Source organism: Ursus arctos, unplaced genomic scaffold (assembly GCF_023065955.2).
Source record: "Ursus arctos isolate Adak ecotype North America unplaced genomic scaffold, UrsArc2.0 scaffold_22, whole genome shotgun sequence".
Classification (NCBI taxonomy): Eukaryota; Metazoa; Chordata; class Mammalia; order Carnivora; family Ursidae; genus Ursus; species Ursus arctos.
In genome coordinates, this window is record NW_026622897.1 from 20,913,656 (window position 1) to 20,941,441 (window position 27,786).

Genomic DNA, 27,786 nt, shown 5'->3' on the forward strand with positions numbered 1-27,786 from the left:
CTGGGTCTCCCGGGCTTGCTTTCTGATGGGCTCGCTGCCCGTTACATGCGCCCCCACCTTGTGATTTGTGTGAATTCTGTTCCCTGGTCCCCTCCCCTTCTTATCTGTGCTGCTGTCCTGAGGCTTCTCATAGATACACGTCCTGCCCGCTCTCCCAGAGGCCTTCCCCACGTGGTCTGGAGTGGGCTCTGGGGGCCAAACCCTGGGTTGGAATTGGGTAGACTTCTCGTGCTTGCTTTTTCTTTACCTGCCACACGGGGACACCAGTGCGTGTGAGTGGGAGTCCCTGGAGGCCCTTAGGACCGGGCACATGGTAGGGCTGCTCGCCACCACCGCACCTTTGCTCACCTCCTCTCTCGGTGCTGCAGCCTCCAGCAGAGCGCGTGTTGTTGTCATCACGAGGCTGCAGCCCGATGCCACCTCACGTGGGAGCCTTCCAAGCGCCTTCCCCTGCTCTTCGGGGCTACACTGTGCTGGGTGCTGTCAGTCATTTACAGTCCACTCCACCCTGACGCGGAGGTATTGTTTGCCCCTGTCAAACAGGGAAGCAGGCTCAGAGAGAGTACCCCACTTCCTGTGGTGTCAGCCAGTTAGTGAGGAGGTGGGAGAGGACACTAAGCGTGGGTAGGCCCCAGAACCAGTTCAGTCTCTATCAACTATCACACAGCTTTCCAGTCCAAGTGGGGGCGGCTTGTCTGTGGGCAAGAGACAGCCAGGGCCCCTGGGAGGCCGCTCCAGGGCTCTCCACAGAGTGTCGTCATCCCCCTCCATCTTCCCCTTTACTTTTGAGGTACTTTCGGTCAGGTTCCGGCTGACTTTTTTTTCCTGCAGTACGTTCCCAGTGAGCCTTCCGGTGGGAAAGGAAATGCCTCTGTGGGAGAGTCTCCACATGCTGGGCATTGCTGTGGCCCCGGTGCTGCCCAAGGAAGCCGCTGCTGGCTGTCCTCCAGTCCACTCCCGGGAGGCTGGCACAGCTAGCATTCTTGGGAAGGCCCCTCTTTTGTAGTGGGTGGCCACATTGTGACTGACCTCTGGGTCTTACTGGGGGGTGGGGTGGTCTGAGAGCCCTGGATCTTCTCCGGCAGGTACCCTCTGCTCCCTCCTCTCTGTCTCAGATCGTCACATTTGACCTTAGCCATCCGGCCGAGAGCCGGGGATGTGGACTCGGGATGAGGTGTGCAGACTCCAGACCAGCTCCCACTGCCCCTGGCCTTCACGGACCCCACTCGTGCCCAAACTTCTGGGAGTGGGCAGAGGAGCCCTCCACTGGCCTGGTTGTGTGGGTGCCATGGCCTCCCGATCCGCCCCCTCAGCGAGCTGGGAGGCCCTTCTGAGTGCCAGCCTGGCCGCTGCCCTGTCTCTGGCGCTCCGGCAGGCTCCTCTCTCAGATTTCAAGCTGAGAGTTGACTCAGAGCTCTGGGGAAGTAGAGGAGAGAGGAGGTCTGTGGGTTTGAGCCCTGTGAGAACAGGGCCTTTCTTATTTTAACCTCCCTGCAGGCTGGCTTCTTCAGAGAGGCCACCAGGACCCTAATTGTAAAAGGACATCCTTGGGATCCACACAGAACTCAAGGAAGGGTTCTCTGAAGACTGTCAGCGGCTGATAAAGGTCTGCGGGGGTGGTGCCGGAGGCCCTGGGTTGACAGGAAAGGTCTGTGTAATTGCTGTCTCCGGCTTGTGCCACTTCTGCTGTGTCACGCAGGGCCTGTGTCAGCTGAGACTGCTGTGGCTCTGGGTGGGTCGAGGCACCAAGCCCACCACTAGCGAGAGTCCCACCCAGCCGGGGGGGAATCCCACACACATCCATGTCTGGGACCGCAGCCTTTCCTGCCCCGCTGTACAGAAGGAGCTCCCCACTTGAGCGACTGTGCCTGTGGTCCCTGAATAAAGTGGGAAGGGGTCTATGGAGATAGCCGTCCCAGAGTCCTGGGGGCATGGAGGGGATGGACGCAGACCAGGCCTGTGAGGCCAAGTGGAGCATGTCCCCCCAGTCCGAGCTGCGATGGCCCATGAGGGAATGGCTGTGGTGGGAGAGGGGAAATCTCCTCTGGCCCCCCAAGAGCAGAGCGATGGGGACAAGGCAGCCTGAGTGTAGACCCCCCCGAGCTTAGTGGCCCTTTATGGCTTGGCTGTCCTCCCTAGGGGGGCCCAAGAGAGCACACCTAGCCCCATGTATGGTGTTTCCCCGGAGGTCGTGAGCAGCTATGTGAACCCTCTCTCTTCCCCATTCCTTCCAGTGGGTATACAACATTCTCGATAAGAAGGCGGAAGCTGACCGGATTGTTTTTGAGAACCCAGATCCCTCCGATGGCTTTGTCCTCATCCCCGATCTCAAGTGGAACCAACAGCAGGTAAAAGCTTTCTTGCTGGGACTCTCTGGTCTCCCAGGACTTGCTCCTGGTTGCTGGTCCTCCTTAATCCTGCCCTTCTGTCTCATGCTGGTCTCTCCCTGAGCGGGTGTTAACTCGCCCACAATGGAGGCCCGAGCCGGGCACAAACGTTACACCTTCATGTGTCAGCTTAGGGTTCTTCCTGGCTCTCCTCCCACCCAGGGGGTGAAGAATAGGGTGATGTTTGCATCCACAACCACATGGGCCATTCTTTAACCAGCCAAGTGGCTTAGCCGCCGCCCTCCCTTCCAGGAGCACCTGGAACCCTGAGGAGGACTGTTTACATTCTCTCCATGCCCTTGGCCTCCAGCAGATCCAGGCATGCCCGCGATCTGAAGTGCTGATAGGAAGGAGCCATGGCAGCCAACCCAAAGGGTCCCCTCTACCACCCATTCGAGGAGGGGTCCCCTCCACCACCTGCGGCCAAGAGGGGTCTTCCAGTGGCTCAGGCTTCCACCTGAGCCTCTCAGCTCGGTTTCCTCGTCTCCATGCCTCTCACTCCACGCTCGTAAGGAGCAGGTTTCCAGCAGAGCTGACCTGATTCACCTTCTCTCTCGTTCGCTGCAGCCTCCCTCTGTCTCGCTCTTCTTTCCCCTGCCCCCCGCCCTCCCCCCGCCACCCCAGCCACCACCCCAGCCGTAGTGCACCCCCTCCTCTTCAGGGGGACTGTTATATGCCGACAGTATCAGCGACAGGCAGAGCACCGTGTGGTGGGAAGTGCTGTGCCCACCCTGGCCTGGAGCGCGGCCTTGAGCCAGGCTCCACAGGTGGAGCCAGGGGCCGCTGTGAGGCCGAGGAAGCCAGACATGGGATTGCTGGGTAGGAAGTGGAGAGTAGGTAAACTCTCTCTTCCAAGTCAGATCTTGAGTCTCTGAGCTTGGGTTTGCCGTGCTGCCCCTGGGTAGACCCTTCTGCGTCCTGGGCTCCTCACATACAGGCATTGTTCTGGAGTCTGGCTCCTGGCCGCTCCACGCACACCTTCCCTCCTTCCTCAGTCGTGGCCTGCCTGTGGGTCCCAAACGACGCTCGTTGGCAGTTTACTCGGTTTTGATTTGGTGATTTCTAGACCTACCATGCCACTCCCTCACTGCCCAGAAAGTGGGCCGAGGGCCTGTGGGTGGAGTAAAGGGACAGGATTTCAGCTCAGAGGCGCGCAGGCAAGGGAGTGCCAACTGCCTCTTAAGAGAGGCTCCTGGGAGTTCCTGAAGTAACCGTAGGGGTTCGGAAGGGAGTTTTCAGAAGTTGTAGCACTTAGTGGTGATTTGTTCAAGCCCGGTAAGACCAAAGGAGGTGACTGCCCACCGGTAGGGTGGTGTGGAGGTCCACTCCCCCCACCCCTAGCCCTGCAGCTTATCCCCACCACAGGCCTTAAGGGCGGAAGCGAGGCCTGGCTCTGGAGTTGTCTGGGGAGCTGGGACAAGGCCACAGAATAAGGAGTGCTGGTGACAGCTCTGGATTGTGCCTTTGTACAGCTCTGGAAGCCCCCTGTCTGTCGCCTCAGCAGCCCTGTGCCCGCAGGCCCTGGGTCACAGACTGGGTCATGGGAGATGGGACATGAGGTAGGAGGAACTACTTCTAAGATCTTCTCACGAGATCTTTGAAGGCTGAAGAAAACTTTTGTTCTTTTGACCTTGTGCTGGCAGGCATCCTGCTAAGCCTGCCAGTGGAACTGCCCTTTCTGTCTGTCTGTCCCCTTAAGACAGAAAAGTCTTCAAGGAACTACACTGGGCTCCCGGCCACAGGGCTGGGGCGGCTCACCCTCGGGGCTTATGAATAGGCCCCCTTAAATGTCAGACTTCCTTTGATGGCCATACAGGTGCAATTGTTCTTAACCTTTGCTTAATTAGCGCCTGTCTCTTGGTGGTGCCGGATTTCATTGTCTGGAATCCCTGGCTTGTGACTGAACGCTGTCGACATCTCCCTCAGAATTTGCCAGTGTGGCCAGCAGGCAAGACAGACCCGGCCTGGACTTCTTTTCTTTGTTCCTATACCAGGGGGTACTGAGGAAAGGGGTACTCTGGTGTTTGCTTTAAGGAGCCTTCCTCACCACCCTGGAATCTCCTCCTGCTGCTGTTTCTCCCGAAAGGATATAAAGTTCGCTCCCAACTGCTGACCCAGGATGAGAGAGCCTCTTCGTCCACCTGTCCATCTGTCTACCCATCTGTCCACTCCACATGTATTTGTCAAATGCCTAATGTCTGCTAGAGAATCTTGCTTCCCTGGAGCTTGTAATATCCCTTCCCCAGTTCTTGTAAGACATCGCCTGTATATTCTCTTTTATTTGTTTTTTCTTTCTTTCTTTCTTTCTTTCTTTCTTTCTTTCTTTCTTTCTTTCTTTCTCTCTCTCTCTCTTTCTCTCTTTCTCTCTCTCTCTCTCTCTTTCTTTTCTTTTCTTTTCTTTTCTTTTCTTTTCTTTTCTTTTCTTTTCTTTCTTTTTTAGGTCTAGTTAATACATGTGATGTCGTTTGGGAATGTAGGTGAGGTACGCAGCCAGCAACCAAGAAAGAATTCTTGAGGCTCTTTTTGGTGCAAAAAGGTGGTTTTATCAAGGCACGGGAACAGGACCCGTGGGCAGGAAGAGCTGCTGCCCCAGGGTTGTGAGGGGTGGCTGATTATATACTTGGGAGTTGGGGGTAAGGAAAAAGGGAGGTTTTCAAAAGAACTTTCCTATGCTAAAGAGGACCTACAAAGATACCGGAGGCCTTGCCATTGTCAAGTTACAGTTGTCTTTCCCTCTAGCAAAGCATTAACATTAAGACAGGAGTTTCCTTCTGGAAGTTAGGTTATTGATAAGAAGGCTTTTTCTTGTAAATCACTAAGACCTTTGTAAACTGAGGGAGATTCCTGTCCGAGTGTAATCTAAGTTAACCATTTGCTTTTCCCTCCCTTGGCTTTAGGGCAGCGGGGAGTGCCTGAGGAATGTCACACAGATCCCACCTGGGGGGCGGGGGCTTGTGGGGCGTCAGCCTGTGCTCTGTGCTCGGCTAGCCCTCTGCTCCTTCCTCACAGACAACGCAGTAAAAATGCCAAGTAGTACAAATAGCTCAGTGGAAGTCTTTTCCCTCAGCCCACATTCCTCCATTTCCCTCCCCCTGAAGGGACTGTTTCTCAGGAGAGAGGATTTCTTTGTCTCTCTTTCCAGGTCTAGTCTTCTCATATTGTGTATGTAAGTCTATACGGATCTGTCTCTGTGGACACAACGTCTACTTTCAGTTCATCTCAGGTAGGTTCTCTGATCTAAAGTGCCCAGACCAAGAAACTCTTCCTTTGGGTCACTCCAGAGGTGGAGAGATGGCTCCTCGAGGCTCCAGCCACTCTCCATCTTGCCCCTTGCCAGGAAGCTCTTTCTTTGATTCTGCTCCTGTGTTGTAAAAAGAGATTGATAGTGTCTAGCCTGCCCGGAGTGATTGGTGGCCACCTTCGGGGATCCCATCTGAGACCCTTACCAGCTCCTTGTCTAGCCGTCTTCAGACTCTTTCTCTGGGCCTGGGGGCGGGGGGGTGTGGGGGTGCTTGAACGGCCTGCAGAAAATGTAGGGCCATGTCTGCTGTCAAAGAATGGGTTTCTTTTCCCTGTCTGGCGCAGCCTGTGAGCAGACACCCAGCAGCGGGCTTCATGCCTCATTCCATGCCTGTGGAGCAGAGAGGTGTGATTTAATGTCGTGTTTGTGATTTGTCAGCAGACATCATCTAAAACAAATGCTACTATTATCTGAGAGTCCGTGACAGTGACACATAAGAACAGCTGAAGATACCGACAGGCGTGCAGACACCCCAAGTTCAAGCAGTTTTGTTTCCAGCTTCTTGGGCTCCTAGCGAGAGAGAGAGAGAGAGAGAGAGAAAGAAAATGTCCTGGGCACAAGCCCTAAGGAGGGAGAGTCTAGAAGGGGCTTGTGGGCAGACTACGGCTTAGGCAGGCACAGTTTAGCCATTTGTTGGGAGGTTCCCACGGGGCTCATCTGTAGCAGGTCTGAGGCAGAGAGCCCAGACTGTTCGAGAAGAATGTCTATGGTATGAAGAGACGACATTGGCATGAAGAGGCACAGTTGGACAACAGGCACCATATGGGAAACCTCCTCAGTTTTCAAACTGGGGCCCTTGGGGGTTTGGTCGGGTGACTCATGGACCCCAGATTATTTCCGTGAGGAATGTAGCAGCTCAGACTGCCGGGCTGAGTGCCGCGGGGTTCCCCCGGGGCCTTGCTCTGTGGAGCCCTGGCATCCGGGGCCTGCCTTGCACATGGATGTGATAATTGGCCAGGGCCAGGGTTGGAGTGAGCAGGGAGGGGCGGGAAGGTTTTCTGGGCAGAGGAAGAGTTCATTCCCCTTCTGGCACAAGACCTTGTTGACTTTGGTTCTTTGCACTGTTATAACCTCCAGGTTTTCGGCCAGGCGCCGTTTTCAGGAAGGACAGCAGGAAGGGTGCTCTCTGAGTTCTGTGCCATAGGGGAAGAGAGAAAAAGGCTTAGCACTCCGGTGGAGCTCATTGCCGAGCTGGCCCCAGGGTCCCTTTTCACCCTTCAAATCCTTCTATACCCCTTCCCCTGCACTGCACCCCAGACAAATCAGGTTGCTTACTCTTCCCCTCACATGCTCTATACGTTCTTGCCTCTGATCCTTTGCCACTGTTCCTTCTACCAGAATGACCTTTCTCTAAACACTACCTCTTTAAGACCTGGGTTCCCCTGCCTCCTCTTCCAGGAAGCCTGTCTGGATCACTCTAGCTAGACAGTCTTTCCTTTTTCTTCCTGTACTTCTGTCACTTTTTGTCTTGTAGTAGCTACTTACGTGCAGACTGTTAGCCCATAAACTCTTAGAGGGAAAGAGTTGTCCTTGGCACTTTCTTGAACCTTCTCCTTCCTACCATCCCCCATCAGCTCTGTGAGTATATAAATACTCCCATATGATATCCTTGAGTAGGAAGAATAAACAGAAGTTCTGTCCTTAGACTGTCCCACTCATCCCAGGCATGTGGAGGCCCCCATCGCCTGGGGGCCGGTCCTGCCCTGGGCTCCCTGGGATCGCCTGTGGCTGGCACTGCAGCAGGCCTGGGGGCAGGCGCTTCCTGGCTGCCATGAAGGATTCCAGGATTGGCGGCCTCCCCTGGCTCTGTCCACCGAGGAGCCTCATTGACCCTTGCCAATCTCTGTGCAGCTCGATGACCTGTACCTGATTGCCATCTGCCATCGCCGGGGCATCCGATCGCTCCGGGACCTCACTGCGGAGCACCTGCCGCTGCTCAGGAACATTCTCCGGGAGGGCCAGGTGAGCTGCCGTGGCCAAATCCGCACTGAAGCCCAGAGGAATTCTGTTCCAGTTCCCAGGTGTTCTCTGGCCCTTCACCCTTCCCAGAAGTCCATCTGTGAACGGGCCTTCTCTCTGGCTGCCCATCCCAGAACCCCACGAAGACTCTTTAGATGGACTCACAAGGCCCTTGTCTCCTGGTCCTGCCCTTCCCTCCCGGTCCTGCCTTTCCCTCCCACTCTGCTTTCAGCCGCCCTTCCTCTGCCTGGGTTCCCGTTTTTGCCTCCCTGCCTTTTTCCTGCAGGTGTCCCCCTCCTCTCCCAGGATCTCCTGTGTCTGCTCCTGACAGTCACATTGTGCCAGACCCGTTGCTGGGCAGATGGGACCCCGACTCTGATGTGTGCGCACACGTACCCCCTCCTCTGCCCCGAGGCCAGAGCCCGAGTTCTGTAGCAGCTGGCATTCCGGGGTACCTGGTGCAGGGATGTGCTGGCTCATGTGAAATTAAAGAGGAGCCCTGGAGGTGAGGGAAGAGAGTCTAGAATCTTGGGTCGTGGTCTTGGTTCTGACATTCCGACCCTCACCACCTGAGTGACCCTGAGCATGACTCATCATCTCACCTCCCTGGGCCTCGGTGTGTGGATGGAATGCTGCTAAGTCCCATTCTGTGCGGGTGGTTCCCGGAGTTTTTTCCACTCAGGCGTTCACAGACACTGCCCCTGTGCCGGGGCCCGCAGTCACCAGGGGCCCGGCCGGAGAGCTGCTCTCGCTGGCTTTGCCGCGAGCCTGGGGGAAGGGCTTTCCTGCATCTGCTCTTTGCTGACCTCTGACCCCAGCTGCCTTGCCGCGGCACCCTACCCAGCCTTCTCCCTCCTGCCTGCCCACATCACTGCCTCTCTGGCTGCCCGTCTCTTTGTGGAGTAATTCCTTTCTCTTGTGAAACAGCCTCTGGATGGCAGAGTGGCGCCTTTCTCTCAGGTTGATGCTGGGCCTACGCTCCACCTGCCCTGGCAGCTCGGGCAGCCTCGCCCTCACAGGCCAGCCGTACTTATCCCCAGGAGGCCTTTGGGTGCCCCGGCCTTGGCCTCACACCACTGCAGAGATCCCCAGGCCGAGTTCCAAGTGCAGGATGTAATTGTGGGGTATATTTTGAGCCCACTGAGGCCCTTGTCTTTTTCTCTTCACCTCTGACCTCCTCAGGGGTTTGCCCACAGTGGAAATCAGAGTCTCCTTTTAATGCCAAGGCTCGGAGGCTCCAGAGGGGAGTTTGGTAGAAACAGCCCTACCCCTGAACAAGGTGGGGGGTGGGCAGAGGGAGTCGGGGTTAGAGTCGGTGCTTTCCTCTTCCACCGGAGTCCAGCAGACCTTCCCTAGGTCTTCTGGGGCAGCCCGTCCCATGTGCCTTCCTCTGTCCTCTCTCTTCCACCCAGCCTTGGCTCAGCCGCATCCCTGTCACCCTTGTTCCCCAGCTCCACTCTGTTCTTTTTTAAAGTCGGCATCAGTCATCCCCGTGGAGGACAGTCCCCATAGTCTTGGACATCTGGGGCCTGTCCTTAGGCACTGGGACTTCTAGAGTCCCAGCAGTGACTCTTTGAGGAGCTTCGGTGTTTTATCGAGGTTGGAGTCTGGAACCTTGACAGAAGCCACTGTTCCCTTTATTTAGGAGAAAAGCCCCCGCTTTGCTGCTGTCACGTGCTTTTGTTGATTCCCTAGAATGGAAGGCAGGGACCTGCGGCGAACTGTGGGGAGGGAGCTGTCTGGAGGGTTTTTGTCAGCTGTCCAGAGGCCAGTCAGGGATTCGGGCCAGAGGAGGGCCTGCGGGCAGCACAGTGACCCCTCTCCTGCCACCCCCTCTCACCAGGAAGCCATCCTGCAGCGCTACCAGGTGCAGGGAGACCGTCTCCGCGTGTACCTGCATTACCTGCCCTCCTACCACCACCTGCACGTGCACTTCACGGCGCTGGGCTTCGAGGCCCCCGGCTCGGGGGTGGAGCGGGCTCATCTGTTAGAGGACGTGATCGAGAACCTGGAGTGTGACCCGGAGCACTACCGGCAGCGCCCCCTCACCTTCGCCCTCAGGGCTGACGACCCCCTGCTCAAGCTCCTGCAGGGGGCCCAGAGAAGCTGAGTCCGACCCAGGGGCTGTGCAAAGAACACAGATGTCGGAGGTGGGCTGGGGAGGGACCGCTGGATTTTTAGCACCAAGTGAATTTTTTTTTAAATGTATTTTTTACTGGCTTATTCCTTAGTATGTGAATAAAGTATTGGTCTCCTTTGGTGTGGACTGATGCCTGGGGAGGCAGGTGGCGTGGGCAGAACAGGGTAGAAAGACCCTGGGATAGGAGCCAAGTCTGGGGTGGTGGCTACAGCTGACCCGGATGTGTGCCAATGGCTTTCTCCAAATCCCAGTAAACACCATCCTCGGTGATTTCCGTGTCCCGAATCTGACGATGCCTCTCCCTGTCTTCGGTCCTTCCTACTGTGCTCTCATGCCCCCCTTCCTTCTTCCCATTTGGTGTCTCTAACTCATGGTTTTCGAGGCCCACGTGTCCAGGAGTTCCCCCAAAAAACCAAATACAAAAACTTTCTGGAAATACAAAAACTTTCTGGAAATAATCTATAGAGTGTTTTTGACAGTGCTTCCTCTTGGCCTCCCCAGAACTGAGATCGCATCTCCCGTGTGTTGAGTCAACCTGGCCGATAGACTTGTTGACAAGGATGAAGGATTGCCGCCTGGAAGTGGGAGGGTTTTAATAAGAATCAGATGATGCAAGCCCCAAAAAGCTTGCCTCTGCCTCTGTTATTTGGTCAGTGAGCCCCTGGCCTTGAGTTTGTTATCTAGGGAGGAAGACAAAACAAACTCTTCTAGAGCAGCCAGAAGACCAAATACAAAACAGCCTGTCAAGGGCAAAATGATCCGGTTGTGGTGGAGGACAAAAGCTCTGAGGGGCTCGAGGTGTGAGCAGCGACACAGGTCCCTGTTCAGAGAATCGGGAGGTCAGGAAGGGACTTCAGAGTGTCTGAGGCCGGTGGCCTTAGGGAGCCATGGGGGGCTTATCTGGGAAGAGTGACGTCACAGGTGCGCAGGTGAGGGCACGCAGCTGGCTCCATAAGGCACTCATCTCAGTAGAGGACAGGCACCCCACACTGCGGAGAGGGGCTGGCGTCTGCTAGTTAGTCCCTCAGCCCCGCTGGATCCTGCTTCCTTAGGAGGCTTTCTCGGGGCGGGGGAAAGGATGTTGGGTTCTGCTAAGTGATAAGAGGGAAGTATAAGGCAGGGATGGCCCGTATTCTGCAATTCCCGGACCGAGAGAGAACCAGGAGACAATTCAGAGTCAGGTTTATTAAACGCATGTTGCAGGCCAGGCACGGCTCCAGAGACTGGTAAGTGGTGAACCAACGGTGCGCTGACGTTCATCCCATAACCTTGGACCAGACCCCATGCGTCCTGAGCCTGTTTCATTTGTAAAAGAGAGCAGGGATGAGGATCCTTGAAGTGTCCTGCTGTGTAAAGGTAATGCGTGATTGCGTTGCTTTCTGGTAAATGTTGACTTACTGATGGACTTTTAAGCCAGGCAATGCTCTAACTGTTGGGAAAACGAAGCTCCTACCCTCCAGGCTACCGAGGCAGCCAGCCAGGCGAACCATAGGAGTGAAAAGAGGCAGCACCTGGGAAGCTACCTTGAAAACAGGTATGTGGGAGAGGCTGGTGTACAAGTTCCCCCTAGGAAGACCGATGGAATATGCTTGTGGAATCTCAGTGCTCAGCAGGGTCGCTGACCCAGCATCTCGCAGGACAGCCTAAGTGGAATAAGGCGGTGAGGCCGAAGGGGGCTGGTTCCAGGGAGAGGGTGGACTGGGTGGGAGCTGCCTTCCTCCCCCAGCAGGAGATGAAGCCGCGGAACATCTGGCTGGTTTGAAGGGACCCCCTGGCTTGTTTTGTCCACGTACAAGAACTGTCGCAAAGATCACTGAGGGGAGCAGAGGAGTGGAGGGGATGCTAACCCAGAGAGGCCCCTCCTTGCAGACACAGCGGAGGGAGCCAATCCCGGGAGCATCCTTTCCCGCTGACAGATCAGGTTCTGCTGGTGGGGCTCTCATCGGGTTTCACACATGGAGTGCATGCTTGGAAGAGACTAGCAGGTGGCCAATCCTGACCCCAAAAGAAGACCGTTGGGGGGCCTCCCAGGGGACGAGGGTCTCTCTCTCCCTGGGACTAAGCCTGCGAAGGCATTCCCTGCCTCTCCAGACTTGACTCCCCAGCCTGATCTGTCCCATCACTCCTCCTTCCTCTCAGGCCTCCTCACCCTTCCATCAGGTTTCTACCAAACATCTTGCACGGGCCCGCATTGCAAGGCGGCGCTGGAAATAGGAAGATCAAGAAGACCCGCCAGCCTGTACCCTCTGGGACTGCAGCTCAGTGGGACCATAGGCGAGGGCTGTTCTAGAGGGAGGTTCTAAAGGCTTTTGCTCCTTGGTGGTGCTGGGAGGCGCTCCTCCGTCAGGACCAACTCTGCTTTCAGAGAAGAGGGTCGCTTCTCCCCTGGTGACTGAAGCGGGCGTCACTAAGGCCCAGAGAGCGGCCCTGCAAGCTGCTCTGGAAGAAGACCTCAGGAATTCGGCCTCATGCCCCCAAAGGCCCCCGCAGTGGCCAGTGTCACTGCCCACGAGAGTGTTTGCTTCTCCTCCAGGAAACGGACGGTCAGATGTGTGGTGGGCCATGAAATGGATCCTGCTGAGTCTCTGACATACGCCTATTCGCCCTGGTCACCACGTGAGACCCTGTCTTCGCGGCAACCCTGTCTTACCTGAATCCTGGGGCCTCGAGCTGCAGGGAGGAAATGGCCGAGTCAAGGGGTCAGTCACTCTGTTATACCTCATCTGAACTGCCAGAGGGCCTCTTCTTGAAGACCCAAGCTTTCTGACCACATGCCACTTCCTGTCAGTTCTAGGGAGTCTGTTCCTAGGGCCCACAGGCGTCCAAGCGCAGCTCCCTCCACCACAGGCCCCTGGGGGACTGGAGTAGGTCACAGCAGCTGGGTCACACTCCCCCCTCCCCAGGGCTTTCCCCTCAAGTAAAGGAGCTCCACTCAATCTAGGTCTCCTGCTTCTCAGTCTAGGGGCCGCAGGGTGAGAGCTACCCCCCTCTCTGCCCTGGCTTTCCTCTTTTATTTGTTTATTTTTTTAAAGATTTGTATTTACTTATTTTAGAGAGATGAGAAAGAGAGAGAGCATGAGCGGAGGGGCAGAGGGAGTGGGGGGAGCGACTCCCAGACAGACTCCGCACTGAGCTCACAGCCTAACGCGGGGCTCGATCTCACCACCCTGAGATCATGACCTGAGTGGAAACCAAGAGTCGGACGCTCAACTGACTGCACGACCCAGGCACCCATGCCCTAGCTTTCCTCTTGATGTCACTTTGCAGAACCCCATACCCTGCCTCCCCCGAGAAAGCTTCCTAAGCAAGATCCAGTATCTCTCGACCCCACCTTCACCAGCTAGCAGACGCCAGCCCCTCTCTGGCAGCATGATACCTCTGTCCCGCGTGCTGCAAAGAAGACTTCTGTGTTTGCGTGCCCTCCCTGTGCGTGCCTGTGTCCCTGCTCTGCTGGAGCAGTAGGAGATGTCACCCTTCCCAGAAGAATCCTGGACGTGTCCGCAACTGGCTGTCAGCCCCCAGTACTTGGCCTACTGTCTCCTCGGCTTGGCGGCAGAGGAAGGAAGCATGACTGCTATTGTTCCTTGGCTCCTTTCTTTTTGCCCAAAAGTTTCCTCATAGAGCAAAACTGCTGAGTGTCCTGGATTTGTCAACATTCCTTCATGAAACGGAGGAAAATCACATTTGGGAACCAGTGGGACTTGTAAGCTCCGCTCTCCAAGTCTCTGTTGAATACAGATCCCCGTGCTAAGAAACAAACCGAGAAACATTTACATACAAAGTAATATTTGAAATTGAAATTGGTTCTCTTGTAATACTTCCATATCCAGAACAGGATATTTTCTTTTTGAATAGACTGATGCAGGACTGCCAACTTTGCCTTCTCAGAAAAGACAAAAATCTTCATTAACACCATGTATATATGATGTTAAAATGTCCTTTTTTAAAGAAGAAGATGGCAGTAATTGACGGTAGTTGTTTTTAAAATATCCTCACTCAGCAAAATAAATGTTGGCAACCCTGTGTTTGTTCTAATGCTATTATTAGTGAAATGATATTGGATTCTGAAAGCTACACGAACTTGAAGTTACCATGTTTTAACCACTTACGAAATAAGCAGGGACTGAATCGGTTTAAAGTGTTTCAATTCAATACACACGTTCTGCACATCTACCCGACTGTTTTCTTTTTTAAGTAAGAATCGAGATAGAGCTCACACGGAGCTTATGATTTAGTGAGGAATACAGGCATTAATTACAAAGTAATCACAAGAGTGGTGGATGCCTTCAAAAAAGCAGTGGGCGCTGTGAGACCTTATGCAAAGAGAAGACAAATTTCTAGGTTACATCTGATAGCCAAATGGCCTGCACAAGCCGGGGCCTGGCAGTCAGGGGCACCACGGGTCAGCACGCTGGGATGTGGAGCCAAGCTTCTAGCGTGACGCACACGTGCGCAATGAGAACACTGGCCGGTCTGTCCTTCAGGACCATGATGAAGAAATGAAAGTCCAAGCTCAGGGGCAGCTGTCTGGGAGGCAGTATGGTCTGATGGCTTTGGCACAGAATCCGCCCCATTCCCCAGGTACGATCGTGGGCAAGTTACATGACTGCTCCCGAATTAGGAATGCTAAGAGTGCCCACCATGAGGGGTTTTGTGGGGATTAAAGAAGAGCATTTTGCGGACGTAGTCGTCACTGGGTAAACGTTAGCTATTTTTCTGCTGTGAGAAGAACCGAAAAGGATGTAACCAGAGATATTTGGGCTAGATATTAAAAAGAACTTCCTGATTAGAAGGGCTGTGAAATCCTAGATTATGTGGTCGAGGCACAGACACCAAGTGACTTTTAGGCAAAAAAGCCAGCCATAAACGATCTGTGGTTCATTGATTGTGGCCCCAAGCAGAGGCAAGGGCTGCACGCAATGACTTCTTGGGATCTCTTCCAGCCTAAAGGTTCCTGGAATGCCTTGGCCTACCGGCAGGTTTCTAACACTACAACAGTGATGTTCCCTGCCTGCTATTGAGAACCCTGGGAACAGCTCAGCGCTATGGTCCGGCCATATAAATCTGATAAAAATAGGAGCTGAATTACCCTCCCAGAGTTGCTATTTTTAAAAGCGTCTGAGATGCTGGATTGGGTTTATTTCTTCCTCACACGGCATCTTGCTGTGCCCTCCTCCTGGTGGGCAGGATGCTAACATGGCACATGTGAGGGACAGGAGCCAGAAGCCTGTGAGGCACATTTGTCGAGCGGCTCCGGGCCTCCTACCCACACCCACTGCCTGCCAAGGAAGAGCCTCCCGGGCCACGGCTTCCCCGGCCTACTAGCACCTGCCCATTCCATGGTGCCCCTCGCTCCTCTGCTCCTTCCCTTTGCTCCTGAGGCCCCTCTGATTGCCCTGCTTCCTCCGCTGTGGAGACAGAGCCAGAGAGGTCAAGAGAGGCAGAAGAAAAAGGAACGGAAGCAGTATGGCTCAAAACGGGACCAGGACCGAGGCTCTGCTGCTCGGCAGGTTGTCTCGGTCTGTCCTTGGCACAGCTAGCTTCGGGGAAGAACAGTCCCAAGGAGCCAACGCACCCCCGCCCCCCCCCCCCCCCCCCCCGCTGGCTTCATCCCATTTCCTCTTGCTGAACAACTAACTTGCAGGGTCCTGCAAAGGTGCAAGGAGCTGGGTGGTGCTCAGACGGCTCTAGAACCCCTTGGCTGAGATCAAAAGGCACCAGAATTGCTTCCTTCCTGCCCCACTGATGATATGGCTTCCAGGCAGCCAGCTAAGCATCTGGTTGTGCCACTAAGAAACCGAAGGGGAAAGACCATGAGTAAGCACAGTGCGGCCTGAGGGGAGGAGTCAGAATTACAGTTAGCTTCTGGGCACCCAGTAACCTGGGATAAGCCGAGGAGAGGAGACCCAACTACCTCTACAGGCTCGGGAAGGATACCGCCTGCGAAATATAACACACACTTACACAGCACACGGTGCTTGCACAGCGAGTTCCTGTCCACTGCCTAATTTAATACCAACAATACCCTTTGACTAAACACAGTTATTTCCATTTTTTTTCCCCAGGAATAAAACTAAAGCAATTTAGTGACAGAGGTAGATTTGGGAATCAGGTCTCCAGGCGTGAGAGTTGGCCCTTCAGTTCTGTTCTCTGGCAGAGTGACGTTTACTTAGCAAGAGCTGCAGACTGTGTTTAGATCTAGCTCATCAAAGGGGTAGCAGAGTTTAGAAGCTGGGCCGAGTCTCCGTTCAGCTGGGCCAGACTCACCTTGGTGCTTTGGCACCTGTTGACTCTCCTTGGGCCAGTTTTCCTGCCTGTGAAACAGGGAGGATAGCACCCTGTTCCCCTTGACACGCTCAGGGCGTTATCACTGGGTTCTTTCTACCTAGCTAAGCTCAGTTTAGGCCTGGAGCTGAACGCAGTGAAGTCTTTGTTGACTGAATGCTTGACGGACCAAGCCAACGGCAGCAATCAAACGTAACTAAGTGAGACGTTGGTAGAAGGCAGGAAGAACCCCTGTGCAAGGTGTGACTTAGAACGGAACAGTCATCTGTGGGAGAACTTGGAGGCCGACGGTTCACCCAAGCCTTCTCCACTTCCTGAGGTATCCGTTCTCAACAAACAAGCCCTCCAGTTTCATCCGAAGGGAACCTGGAGCCGGCATGTCTCTGAACCCCCTTTGCACTTACTGTCCGTTACTCACACCTCACACTTAGTCACATCCTGTCTTGCCTTATTCTTTTTTTTTTTTTTTTAAAGATTTTATTTATTTATTTGACAGAGATAGAGACAGCCAGCGAGAGAGGGAACACAAGCAAGGGGAGTGGGAGAGGAAGAAGCAGGCTCATAGCGGAAAAGCCTGATGTGGGGCTCGATCCCAGAATGCCGGGATCACGCCCTGAGCCGAAGGCAAACGCTTAACCGCTGTGCCACCCAGGCGCCCCTTTCTTGCCTTATTCTTGAACAGAAGTGCATTGTGAGCACTCTTTTCTGGGGCTGGACGGTAAGCTTCCTGGAGACAGGGACCAGGTCTTAGACTTTCCTGGGAGCCTCCGGCACTAGGCTGTTCCCACTAGGGGGGCTCAGTAAACACCACTCACCTATGGAAGAACCACTCACCTATGAAAGAGAGTGCCTCGGGGGCTGTGGGTTTCCTGGGGGTAACTTCTGGACTAGGGTTTCTGGGCCTGCATGGTTTCCAGGCTTGATGGGGGATGTCTGAGCCCAAGGAAGTAGGGTCAGGAGCCTGATGGGGTTTCCTCTGGCGACAGCGTGCCTGGCGCCTTCTGTAAGGAACAGAAACCGAGAAGCTTTCTCAAGGCCAAAATCTGTGTGCAGAAGAGGGGCCGCAGAGGGAGCCATCTGGGGCCTGCAGGTGCAGACGAGGGCAGAGGAGAGGCCCAGGTCTAAGTCCAGGTACCTGGTCCTGGGGCCCTGGGGCCCTGGCGGGTGGGCTCCCGGAACGAGGCCCTCCCCCTGCCATGCCTCACTTTGCCGAGGGAGCGAAGGACGAGGTTCACCACGTGGGAGAGCCGAGAACCCTTTGTTGGGTCTCATTGTTCCCAGGAGAGTGTGGGGAGGCCGCGCTGGGCACATCCATCCTGGCGCCACTCACAGGCAGCGCCCGCCGGGCTCTACCCTCACCCCATCCGGCCTCCCCTTCCGCCCCTCCGCGTCCGCCCCGCACGCCCGGCCCCCCGGTCCCGCCACTGGCCTCCTCCCCACCCCCAAAAAAACCCCGGGCCTCCGCGGCTCCCACACCGTCCCAGGCCGGCGGGCGTCAGCCCCGCCCGCGCGAGGCAGCGCCCCAGCCCTTCCTCCTCCTCCCCGCCCTTCCTCCGCCAGCCCGCCAGCTCCCCGGAGTCGGCTCCCCGGCCGTGTGCGCAAGCGTGTCCGGCCCCTTCCCCGCCCCCCGCCCGGGCCCGGGCCCCCGCCTCCCCGCAGGCGGACTTGCCCGCTCCCAGGCCGGCCCCGCGCCCGGGACAGGGACCCGGCCGAGCGGAGCCGCCGCGCCAGCGCCGCGCCGCCAGCCCGTGCGCCTAGCGGATCCGAGCTGTGCGCGGAAGTGTCGTGCCCCGCCCCGCTCCACCCGCGAGGGTGAGTACGCGGCGGCCGGTCCCCGTGGGGTCCGGGGGGAGGGCGGGAGCGCCGCGGGGGCCTGGCTGTCTGATTCCCCCCCCACCCCTCGCCCCGCGCCGCGGCCCGGGAAGGTGGTCGGCCCGGCACGTGGGCGCAGCGCGGAGCCGGCCGGGGTGGGGCGGCCACAGCCCCGGGATCCCTTTCTCTGGACCAGATTTTCGCGGGAAGCCGGTGCTCTTCTCTCCCTGGGAGTGAGCCACCGGGATGGTCCTCTTCTCCGCAAAGTTTCTAGCCCCCACCCCTGCGCCCCTGCTCAAGAGGCGTCCCCACCGTCAGCATCCTCTGAGCCCTGGTGTCTCGCACAACTGCCCCCATCGAGTCCAGAAGATCCGTGGGCTGGCTTGGCTAGAGGTGACAGGCTTCGCTGGGTCCATCCGTGTGCTGGAGGCACAAGGTCACCAAGCGGAGCCCAAAGGTGCGAGTTGCCAGCTGCAGGCTGGCCGTGCCCGGGGTACCACGTCCCCGGCGTGGGGGCCTTTGGGCCTAGGCCCCTGTGCCTCAGAACTGCCTGTGTGGTGGACAGTGGGAAGGGATGGGGTTGGGGTGAGGGTGGGGTACAGCCGCGACAGGACCCCTGGGCTCCGCTGTCTGCTCTGCGTGCCTCCCTGGGGCCCTTGCTGGCAGGCACCTCCTGGCCTGCCCATGTCTGCCAGTATTGCCCCCTCCCTTTCCAGTCTTGGGGGGAAGCTCTGTCTGGGCCATGGGAGGCCGGATTGGCTGCTGCTGCTTCTTCCTCTGTTCCAAGACCAGGTCCTGAGGGCCTGGCTTAGGGGGCTCCTTCTGGGAGGCTGGGGGTGGGGGGTGTAGGCAGTGTTCAGGTGCTCAGCTGTGCTTGTCTGACCTCAGGGCCACCCACAGGCTGGAACCCCCACAGGCTTCTCGGGGAAGCTTTCCACCACTGGAGGGAGGCACAGCGAGGAAGCCAAGTTCAGGCTGACTTCTTCCTCGCAGAACCTTGGGAACGGGCCTGGTCCGGGCTGGGTTGGCACATGAGGCGCAAAGCGATGCTGCTCTCCCCCGAGCTGCGCTCTGCCACCGCGGCCTCCAGGTCTGGCCGTGGCATTTGCCAGGGTGATTTTAAATACGTTGGTATGTGTGAAGTGCTTTGAAAGGTGCCTGCACAGAGGGAGAGGTATGTAAGTGCCGCTAGTAGTGTTTCTCTCACACTCTTACCCCCCGGAGCTGCCCCCAATTCCAGAGATTGGGAGGCACCGGCTATTTGGGGGGCCTAGAAATTACCTTGTGGGGTCTTTTGTCCTTGCTGAGCGGAGGGGGCTCTCTGACCTTGCTCCGCTCCTGTCTCCACTGAGTACCCTCTGTACCATCCCTCAGCATCACTGCGCTGGGAGGGGAGCTCTTGGGCTGTCTGGTGGGCCCTGGATTTCATCAGGCGGTTGCAGGAGAGCCAGGAGTTGGGGCCAGTCCCCCCTCCCCTCCCCAGCCCATGTTGAGGGGGTGAGGAGGGGAGCATAGCTGGAAGAAGTTAGGAAGGGAAAGTAAGACTCACCTGCTGGGGCTGTGGGCTACAACGGCATCTGTAGCCCAGACGTGGGTTACTGCTGGGGACAGCAGGGACCCCCTCTCCTGGGAGCAGAGGTCCAGGCCATGGAAGCCCATTGTGCCTTCTGGGCTGTCTTTCCTTCTCTCCCTCGCCACCTTCTCTACCCAAAGCGGTGACTCGCTCTCCTTTCCTTAGAAACAGAGGTGTTTGGCCCCTCCACCCTCCCAGCCCTTTTAGGATCCAGTTTTCTGTGTAGAACCAAGAATCTGATCCTTTCTGGAATTGTAACAAATCCTGGGAAAGACCCCCCCCCTTCCCCAGCAGGAGCAGAGAAGTCACACCCCTTTTTCTGTTCCAGCTTCACCTGTGGTCACTCTGTAGTTCCCCCGCGCTGGCCTGGCATCTGCCCTGCATTGGGTGCCCCCCGGGCCCTATCTGGACACATTCTCTGGTCTCACCTCAGAGAGGCTGCCTCAGTGGGGCTGTGAATTCCTCCTCGCAGAATGGTTTACACCTTCTGTCTTGGGGAAGGGGTCACTGTACCTTAGAATAATACAAAATGGTTCCAGCCCACAGGGGAGGGAGAGCTTCAGGTTCCTGAAAGGGACCCTCCAGATCGGTGTCACAGAACATTCCAGAGGCTGAGGGCCAGGTCTGCAGATGGAGATCAAGGCAGGCACCAGAACCCAGCTGAGCTCCGAGCCCTTGGGATGGACCCTGGGCTCTGGAGAGCAGGGTGGTCAGGTAGTGAGGGGAGGGCCCCCTGAAAACTTCTAGAACTTGCTCCTCCATGCCAACTCCTCAGCTGCCCTGTGGTGAGACATTTCCCCCTGCAGCAGCCAGCTGGTGCTTCCCTCACCCCCAGGGCCTGCCTTCCTTCTCAGGATCTGGGTCCTTAACCTGAAACCTCAGGTTGCCTTGAGGAAAAGACGAGGGTAGGCAGGTTTTGGAGGCTGTGGTCCTTTGTTTCCATCTGTCCTTTGGTGTTTCCTTCCCAGAGGTGCTCAGCACTCCTGCATGAGTGTTCTGAGGGCCTCTGGGTGGGCTGTCGGCCACCCCTGGCCACAGCATCACCCCTGACCTCTGCCGCGTCCCGGGGTATGTGTGTGTGTGACACGATGTATGCTACAGATGGAGGAAGTGGTTGAATGCAGCTGTAAGGGAGCAGCAGTACGTGGTACCTGGACCCCAGCCAGGTGCCACGGGGCTTCCGATCGGTGCCCCCGAGCCCAGCAGGGGCTGAGCTCTGCCAACGGGTTGCGTGGGGTCAGTTGCTTTCCAGGGTGAGAAGGGCCTTCAGCATCCAGAACTGCAGGTTTTCTTCTGGTCTTGGCCCCTCGCCTGGGATCAGGAGGCACACAGGCAGTTCCTGACACTCTCTGCCCACCCCAGCCTGCAGAGCTGCTCTGTAGAAAGATGCTGGGATGACTCTAGAATCTGAGGCCCCAGATTCTGCCCAGCAGGAAGGAGGGGCTGCTGCTAGGGCCGAGGGCAGGTGCAGGCCTGGTGAAGCCCTCAGTGTCTACCTGGGCCTCGAGTGGGACAAGGCCGGGCTGCCGAAGCCCAGAAGCTGCTGTCCTTGTGTGGTAGGACGGGTCCTTCTTCCTGCCTGGACTTTCCCTCTGCAGCCCAGCCGAGTGGGTCAGGGACTCCCGGATCTGGCTTCCCCAGGTGGAGTGGGGAGGCTGGCGGTGGCTGGAGAGGACGGGGACCCGTTTGCAGAGTGCTGGGCCCGCACACTGTTGTTTCTGCCTTGGGTCCAAACCCTCCTGCAGGGTGTGGGTTCCAGGGGCTGTAGCAGCGTTCCTGTGTCCACCATCTGCCCCGTGTCCTCTGCCCGTGCAGCCTCTATAAACACCTGTCCTTACAATAAAAAAGACTTAGCAAGGAACACAAGTACTCACCGTGTTATCAATCGAGCACTTTTTAAAAGCCTGGCCCGGCAAGCTTAACAAGAAAGGAGAAGGTGTGCCGAGCACTTAGTTCTATCACTTTGCCTGAGTCTCTTGCACACCTTTCATTCGGCCCGTTTATCAAGGAAGAAATGGAGGCTCTGGAAGTTGAAACTTTGGCCAAGGTCACAGCTCCTAAGCAGCTGAGCGGGGACTTGTATCTACGCCTGTTTTGGAAAACTGCCCTTTTCATTTGAGCTCTCCACTGCTCCCCCAAGCTTGTTTTCCCCGTCCTTTGGTCTCTCAAGAGGCTCAGAGGTGTGAAGGGCTTTGCTCAAGGCCACAGTGCATTGGTGACAAGGCGGACCACAACCTCAGCCTCCTGACTCCCAGTGCTGAGCTCTTTGTGCTGACCCGAACCCCACCTCTCTGCTGACCCGAACCCCCCATCTCGCCCTGCCTGTCGAGGCACCCTTGCCCCAGTACAGGCGCTTTGCTGGTCCGCCCTCTGTGGGCAGGCGGGGCAAGGCCCCTCGGCTACTCTCCGGCTCTCCGTCCCCGCGGCCAGCCCTCCCAGGCCCTCCTGGCCCCCACCTCTCCTGCTTCCCCCCACCCCCCGTAATTGCTTCCATCTGGCCCGCCCCGCCACCGGCTCCTATTCCTTTGGAAATGCAGCTCCCCGGCTGCCGCCCACAGGGCTGCAAGGCCTCAGCCGCCAACCGTGGGGATACGTGGGGATACGTGGGGAAGGGGAGGGGCCCTACAGGTCCGAGCTACGGGACCTGGGCCAACGTGGCTGCTCCCAGGGTCCAGCGTTTGGCATTCCCCAGATCCCTGGCAGGCAGAAGCACCTTTGCTTCCGGGCCCTCCTGGACACCCGTCCTGGCCTGGCTTCTCCAAGAGCAGCTCTCTCGGTGCCAGGGTGAGCTTCCCCTCTGCCCCACCCACAGGCGCCCCTTGCAGGTGGCTCAGGTCTGGGGGCGGGAGGCCTGGTTGGAAGGGACTGCAGGAGAGAAGTGGGGGCCAGCAAGGGCACACCCTGGGGACCACCGCCGGAGGCTTCTGGGAGGGAGGCGAGCAGGGCAGTCATGGTGGCAGAGGCGGAGGGACCCGGGAGCTCTGGACAGGTGAGAATGGGGCCTGCTTGTTTCCTTCGGTCCCAGGTCATTGACTCAGAACGAGCAGAGCCAGCGAGGCATCCTTCTATTTTGTGACGATATAAAATAAAGCCTGCACATTCTCACAGTGCATTTGATGCTCTGTTGACTCCCTGGCCTCGGGCGCTGCCGAGGCTGGGTTGGGGGGGGATGCCAGCAGGGTCCTCAGGGGGGCCAGCCGGAGAGTTCGGGAGAGTGCTTCTGCCTGTGGAGGAGGCACAGCCCCCATCGTCGAAGGTGTGTAAGCATAGACCAGTGACCTTGACAGGGACAGTCCAAAGGAGAAGCAGGAGGGGCACGTGCGTAGTGTAGAGCGGGTTTGCAAACTTTGAAGGTATTTTCTTACCTGAGATTTTAGGGTTTTAGCGTAAGCTCCGGGAACCTGTCTGTCTTGCTCACTGCTGTATTCTTCATGGCTGGAATGATGGATGACAAATAGTAAGAGCTCAGTAAATATTTGTTTGATAAATGAATGGAAGATGTACCTTGGGTTTTCTTTGTCTTCACTGTGTTCCTTCCTCCTTTTCCTGGGGCAAAGGAAGAAAGCTGCCCTTTTGACAGGTGAGCTGTCTGTCAGAGAAGGGCCTGGCCTGGCAGCCTGTTGCCTTGCGTCCCCGGGGCCTCTCCAGGCACTGCAGAGGCTGGCAGGAACCCCAGGGAGGGATGGACAGGAGTCTGCCCCCTCAGGGGGTTCTTGCCCCTCATTCCAGCCATCCGGGGTACAGCCGGTCCCGTGCCTGCTCCTGTCTCCCCTCCTCAGCCCGAACTTGAGGTCCTTGCACAGACGGTCCTAATCTCCCCTCTTGTCCTGACTCTCCTCCCATTCGGGCCCAAGAGAGGTGCCCCTAGGGGTGGAGCCCCTCTCCGGTGTCCACTCAGGAGGTGGGGTTCACCCCTGTTCATGCTTCAACCCAGACAACTGCACTTCGATGCCTTCTCCATATAAAATCTCATCGGAAAGTAGGACAGACCGTTTCTGGGCTTTAAAGAGTTTTATTTGAACCCCCTCCCCATTTGACCCATTAAGACTTTTATTTTCCCAGTAGCATGCCTCGTGTGTTCTCATCTCCTCCTCTTTGCTCTGTCTTCCCCCCCACCCCCTGTATGGCTTGGGTGCCATTGGTCACCACCTTCCTAAGTGGCGAGTGTCTGTCAGCATCCAACCCGAGGCTCTGCTCTCGGAAGCCTGCCGACCGCCCAGCAGGCTGCCACCTCCCCCCTTGGGGTCCCACTCTTGCCACACGCGGGGCCGGGGGTGGGGGAGAGCCGTGCTGGGGGTGGTGTGGTGGCGGTGCCCTGCGTGTCTCCCTTCCCGGCTGCCTGGCCTCGGGCGGCTTCCTCCTCTGAGGAGCCCACACTCCTGAATGAGAGAACATTTCCAGTGACATCCCAGTGCGTGGAATCCGGTGCTCTGTAAACGCTGGCCGCTGTGTCTTCTGTGATTCAAAGGGGGGCCCAGAAGCTGAAGAGGGTCTGACGGCTGGCCCAGCGGCCAGGGGCAGGTGGCCGGGCAGGGGCCACGGCTGATGGCATCCTTTGTCTCCTCTCTGTCTGCTCCCAGCTCTGTGACCTCGGGCAAATGTCTGGTGGTTATTAGCTCTCCATCAGCACATCTGTGACTTGGGCTCATGGCATCTGCCCCGCCACCCAGGTTGGGTAGGCACAAGGGAGGTAAACATTTGCAGGTTGGGAGAGGCCTCAGAGGTCACCCTAGGGCAGGAGCCGCGACTGCTCCCCCCCCCCCCCCCCCGCAGTGTCCTAGCACCTGGCGCTGTGCTGGCACACCGTAGCTGCTCTGTCATTATTTCTTTTTGCGAATGAGGGAGCTGAGCCTCAAAAAGGTAACTTGCTGGTCTCCGAGTGTCTCCTCCCCACAGGCAGGAGGAGCCGGTCTCAGGAGTGACCCTGGGTCCCTCTGCCACTCCATCCCCCCCTGCCCTCATCTCATTCCTTTCTCTGAGGTTCTGATGTCATCCCGGCCCCAAAGACCAGGATGGGCGAGGCTACAAGCCCGGGGGCATGGCCGATGGAGGACGGGGTGGGCTAGGACATGCTCTGGAAATGTCCACTGCCGTCCTGCTTCTCTTGGACTGGCCCCGTCCTCGGAGAGGGCTAGCCCAGGCCTGGCAGGGGAGAGTGTGTTCTTGGAGACGGGGAGCCCGTCCTCCTGGGCTGTGTGGACCCTTCTCCCCACATCACTGTCCCCCTTCTCCGCTGGTCTGCTCCTTGGTCCTTTTTCTGGCTTCCTTTCTTCCCTCTTCCTCCCTCTCCCTTCGTGTCTGACACCTCTTCTTTCCCCTGTGGTCATCCGGTGCCCCCCACCCCCTTGCCTCAACATCCCGGTGGGCCTGACATGGCGGCTGGATTTCCAGCGGCTGGGGAGGCGCCCTGCTAGGCTGCGGAGGCTCGGGAACGAATGCTGGGGTTGGCAGTTCCAGCATTTTCAAGTGAGATGGTTCTTCTAGCAGTTGGGCCTGGTGGAGGGACAGTGCCAGCCCGGAGTAAACTCAAAGTAAACTTGAACTCGGCTCCCTGGGCCCTTACCCACCTCCCTGGACATCCTCCTGGGGTAGGAAGGTGGGAGCTCCTCTGGGAGCCTGAGGGTCTCCAAAGAAGAGCTGGCTGGTGCAGCTTCTCTGGCTTCTGACCTCTGCCCTCCGCCCTCCTCTCTCCAGAGCTCCAGCTCTTTCCCCAGAGGGACCTGCTGGGATGGAGGAGGCTGGTCAGAGCAGGGAAGAGATTTCCATTCAGACACCTTTCAGGTGAGCACACATGGTGTGTGGTGCTTGGGCCAGCGTGTGTGTGTGTGTGTGTGTGTGTGCGCGCGCTTGCACACTGTGTGTGGATGAGTGTGTACGTGGGTTGTGCAGGAGAGAGAGCATGGGCATGCATCTGTGTGTGGACAAGAACGCGGGTGGGCCTGTGTGAGTCTGTGTTCCCCCTTCCGGGCCTGCTTCTAGCCCAGAGCTCTCCTCTCTGTGGTCTTTGTGACCCTGGCTTTGCATGGGGCTCTGTTCTGTCTTGGGGGCCAGCTGGTCCCCTGCTGCGGTCCCACGCAAGGATGACTGATCTCTGGCCACCCGTTTAGCTGCCTGGGGGCCCTTGGGCCAGCGTTTGCCCCCTACCTCTGAAAATGGAGGCGTGTGGGGGCTTCCTGCCCAGCGTCTCGACTCTGCCAAGGCGGAGGGAATGGGGAACAGCTGCGTTGGCCGATTCCGGCTCCGTATGGATTTGGTTTGACAACAAAGCTCCCTCTGTGTTGTTCTCAGGCCCCTTACATAACCCGAGGGTGGGGAGCTGGGGGGAGGCAGGCAGGAGGAGGTGGAGATGGGGACAGGGAGACACCAGGACAGGATGGCTGGAAAGGGGACAGGAGTGGGGAGGAGAGGGAAGGGGAGTGAGAGAGAGACCATTGGGAAGGAGAGAGAGGAGGAAACGTGTGTGTCTTGACCCTACAATTCTACTTCCCGCCTCCTGGATTTCTAGGTCTTCTGACTTTTGCCCACTCGAGGCCTTGTCTTCCTCTCCTTGAGACCCACCCACCCACCCCAGACCCACTGAGGAGGGGCTGGGGATCGGTCTGAGGGGAAGGGTTTGGGGCTGGGCCGGAGGGGCCATCCCTAGCCCCACCCTGTAGCTGAACACTTTCCATAAAGAAGGGAGTCATTCTCTTCCTTTGCTCTTGGGCCTCCAGACTCCAGACTCCAGGTCCCAGGCCTGGCTCCGGAAGCCCCTCTTGCGACCCTCTTTGTGAATGGCAGCCATTCCCTGTACCCTGTCAGGCTGCTCCGGGCCCCACCTGGTTCCCTTGCCTAGCTTCCCGCCCGGGACCTCCCCCCAGCTCCAGTCCTTTGCCCGCCCCATCAGAGGCCCTGTGGCCCTGTCCCCGCACTGCCCCCTCCCTCAGTAATCAGACATTCTCTTCTCACCATCACTATCCCTGCAGCTGTCCAAATAGAGTGAGAAGAAAATGTTCTCTTTCCGGAACAGCTGGACTGACAGGCCGGGAAGGCCAGGTGAGCCGGCCAGGCTTGGGGGTGGGAGGTACCTTGCCCCAGGGCCCTGATCCTGCCAGCTCCGGGGCAGGAGAAAACAGACGCTTGGAAGAGGGCAGGAGGACCCGTGGGGCCTTCAGGTGGGGCCAGGGCCACCGCGGCTGCATGGTCTCCTGGGTTTTCTCAGGGTCTGCGTCTTCCCTGGGCCTCAGTTTCCCCGAGTCCTTTTCTGTCACCAGGCTTCCTTGAAAAAAAAAACCTCTGGATTCCATTTGGCCCTGAGGGCAGTGCTCGTCCCCAGGCTGCAGTGGATTCACAGGGTTGTAGGCTTCGACCCTGAAAACAAGGAGGACTCTTAAAAGGGCGGGGGAGGAGCTGCCGGCAAGGCCCCAGACTTTGGTGCTCTGGCACTGGGCTTGACCCCTGGCTGCCCTCAGTTAGATTTAGGGTGTCTGCTCAGGAGGTGTCCTATAGGAGAGGCAGTGTGGGCAAAGCCCAAACCTGCTGAACGAGCTCTAGACTCTGGAATCCTCGGTCCTCAGGCCCTGAGCAGCTGTGCCTGGCCCTCCCACCACCTTCCCCCAGGTCTGGGATGATCCTGAAATTGCTAATGCCTCGGGGCTAGGCCTGAGTGGGGCCAGGGGATGGCTAGGGGAGGGCCTAGGAGTTTCCCCGGTGTGTGTGTGTGTGTGTGTGTGTGTGTGTGTGTGTGTGGTGGGGGGAGTGGGAGGGCCAGGAGGACATCTGAGGGATCAAGGTTAGGTACCCGTGCAAAGAGGCCAGGCCAGGAGGATGGTGAGTGAGGGTGCCGGGCGGGGGTGCCCTCCACCCGGGGGCAGCTGCCTCTGCCCCATGCGTGACTGAGGTCCCAGGCTGCCCTGGGACACTCCCTAGGCCCTCTGGGGACATCCTTACACGAGGCCGTGAATCTTCCTCCCATTTGCTTTCCTGCAGCCCCCCTCCCCCAGTCTCCACCTCCCCAGGTAGCTCTGAGCAGGACGGGAGTGGGACTCCCTGGCTGGGAGCTGGGCTTGGCCCGGCCCAGGGCCAGGAGTCCAGGGTTTCTCTTTACCCAACTTTCCGAGGTGAAGAGATCCCAGAGGGCTGGCTTAGCCACTCCCCGCTCCTCAGCAAGCTCCAGCTCCCTGGCTGGTAGCTCCAGGGACCTCCAGCCTGACAAACAAACGGGCCGGAGCGGGAGCTGAAGTTGAAGCCGGGTGGGCAGTGCCCTCAGCCGCAGGATGGGGGAGGAGAGTGCCCTGGCCGAGGGGGCCCAGCAGACCTCGGAAGCTGTATGTCGGGGGGATGGGCAGGG

General features: G+C 57.6%; 2 protein-coding genes and 1 long non-coding RNA gene across 13 annotated transcripts in view; 2 read left to right on the plus strand and 1 right to left on the minus strand.

The window, feature by feature from the left end:
• DCPS (decapping enzyme, scavenger) overlaps window positions 1–13,810 on the plus strand; it is a 40,810-nt gene extending 27,000 nt beyond the window's left edge. The window contains exons 4-7 of one of the 5 annotated variants that reach the window (XR_008960867.1): window positions 2,235–2,348; window positions 7,540–11,143; window positions 11,248–12,486; window positions 13,055–13,810. Coding sequence is in view for 1 of the 5 variants with exons in the window: in XM_026505432.4 (XP_026361217.2) it covers window positions 2,235–2,348; window positions 7,540–7,650; window positions 9,491–9,757 (492 nt within the window). In the remaining 4 variants the exon portion in view is untranslated. Of the gene's footprint in view, window positions 1–2,234; window positions 2,349–7,539 lie in introns of all 5 variants that reach the window. The other 4 variants (XR_008960869.1, XR_008960865.1, XR_008960866.1 and 1 more) reach the window with 4 other exon arrangements.
• Window positions 10,954–17,455, minus strand: LOC113260179 (uncharacterized). 2 transcript variants are annotated; one of them, XR_006410215.3, is made up of 3 exons: window positions 17,208–17,455; window positions 16,907–17,073; window positions 10,954–16,799 (listed from the first exon to the last, which is right to left on the minus strand). It is a non-coding gene; the product is annotated as an uncharacterized LOC113260179 (long non-coding RNA). The 2 variants fall into 2 exon arrangements; XR_008960872.1 differs by having other exon boundaries at window positions 10,954–17,073.
• A 260-nt stretch (window positions 17,456–17,715) lies between these two features.
• The window catches only part of ST3GAL4 (ST3 beta-galactoside alpha-2,3-sialyltransferase 4), a 32,766-nt gene continuing 22,695 nt past the window's right edge, over window positions 17,716–27,786 (plus strand). Inside the window, exons 1-3 of one of the 6 annotated variants that reach the window (XM_057316641.1) lie at window positions 17,716–17,884; window positions 25,152–25,238; window positions 26,423–26,492. In XM_057316641.1, the coding sequence (XP_057172624.1) occupies window positions 25,186–25,238; window positions 26,423–26,492 (123 nt within the window). In that variant the 5' untranslated portion in view covers window positions 17,716–17,884; window positions 25,152–25,185. Of the gene's footprint in view, window positions 17,885–18,151; window positions 18,342–25,151; window positions 25,239–26,422; window positions 26,493–27,786 lie in introns of those variants that run through there. The other 5 variants (XM_057316640.1, XM_026505427.4, XM_057316644.1 and 2 more) reach the window with 5 other exon arrangements.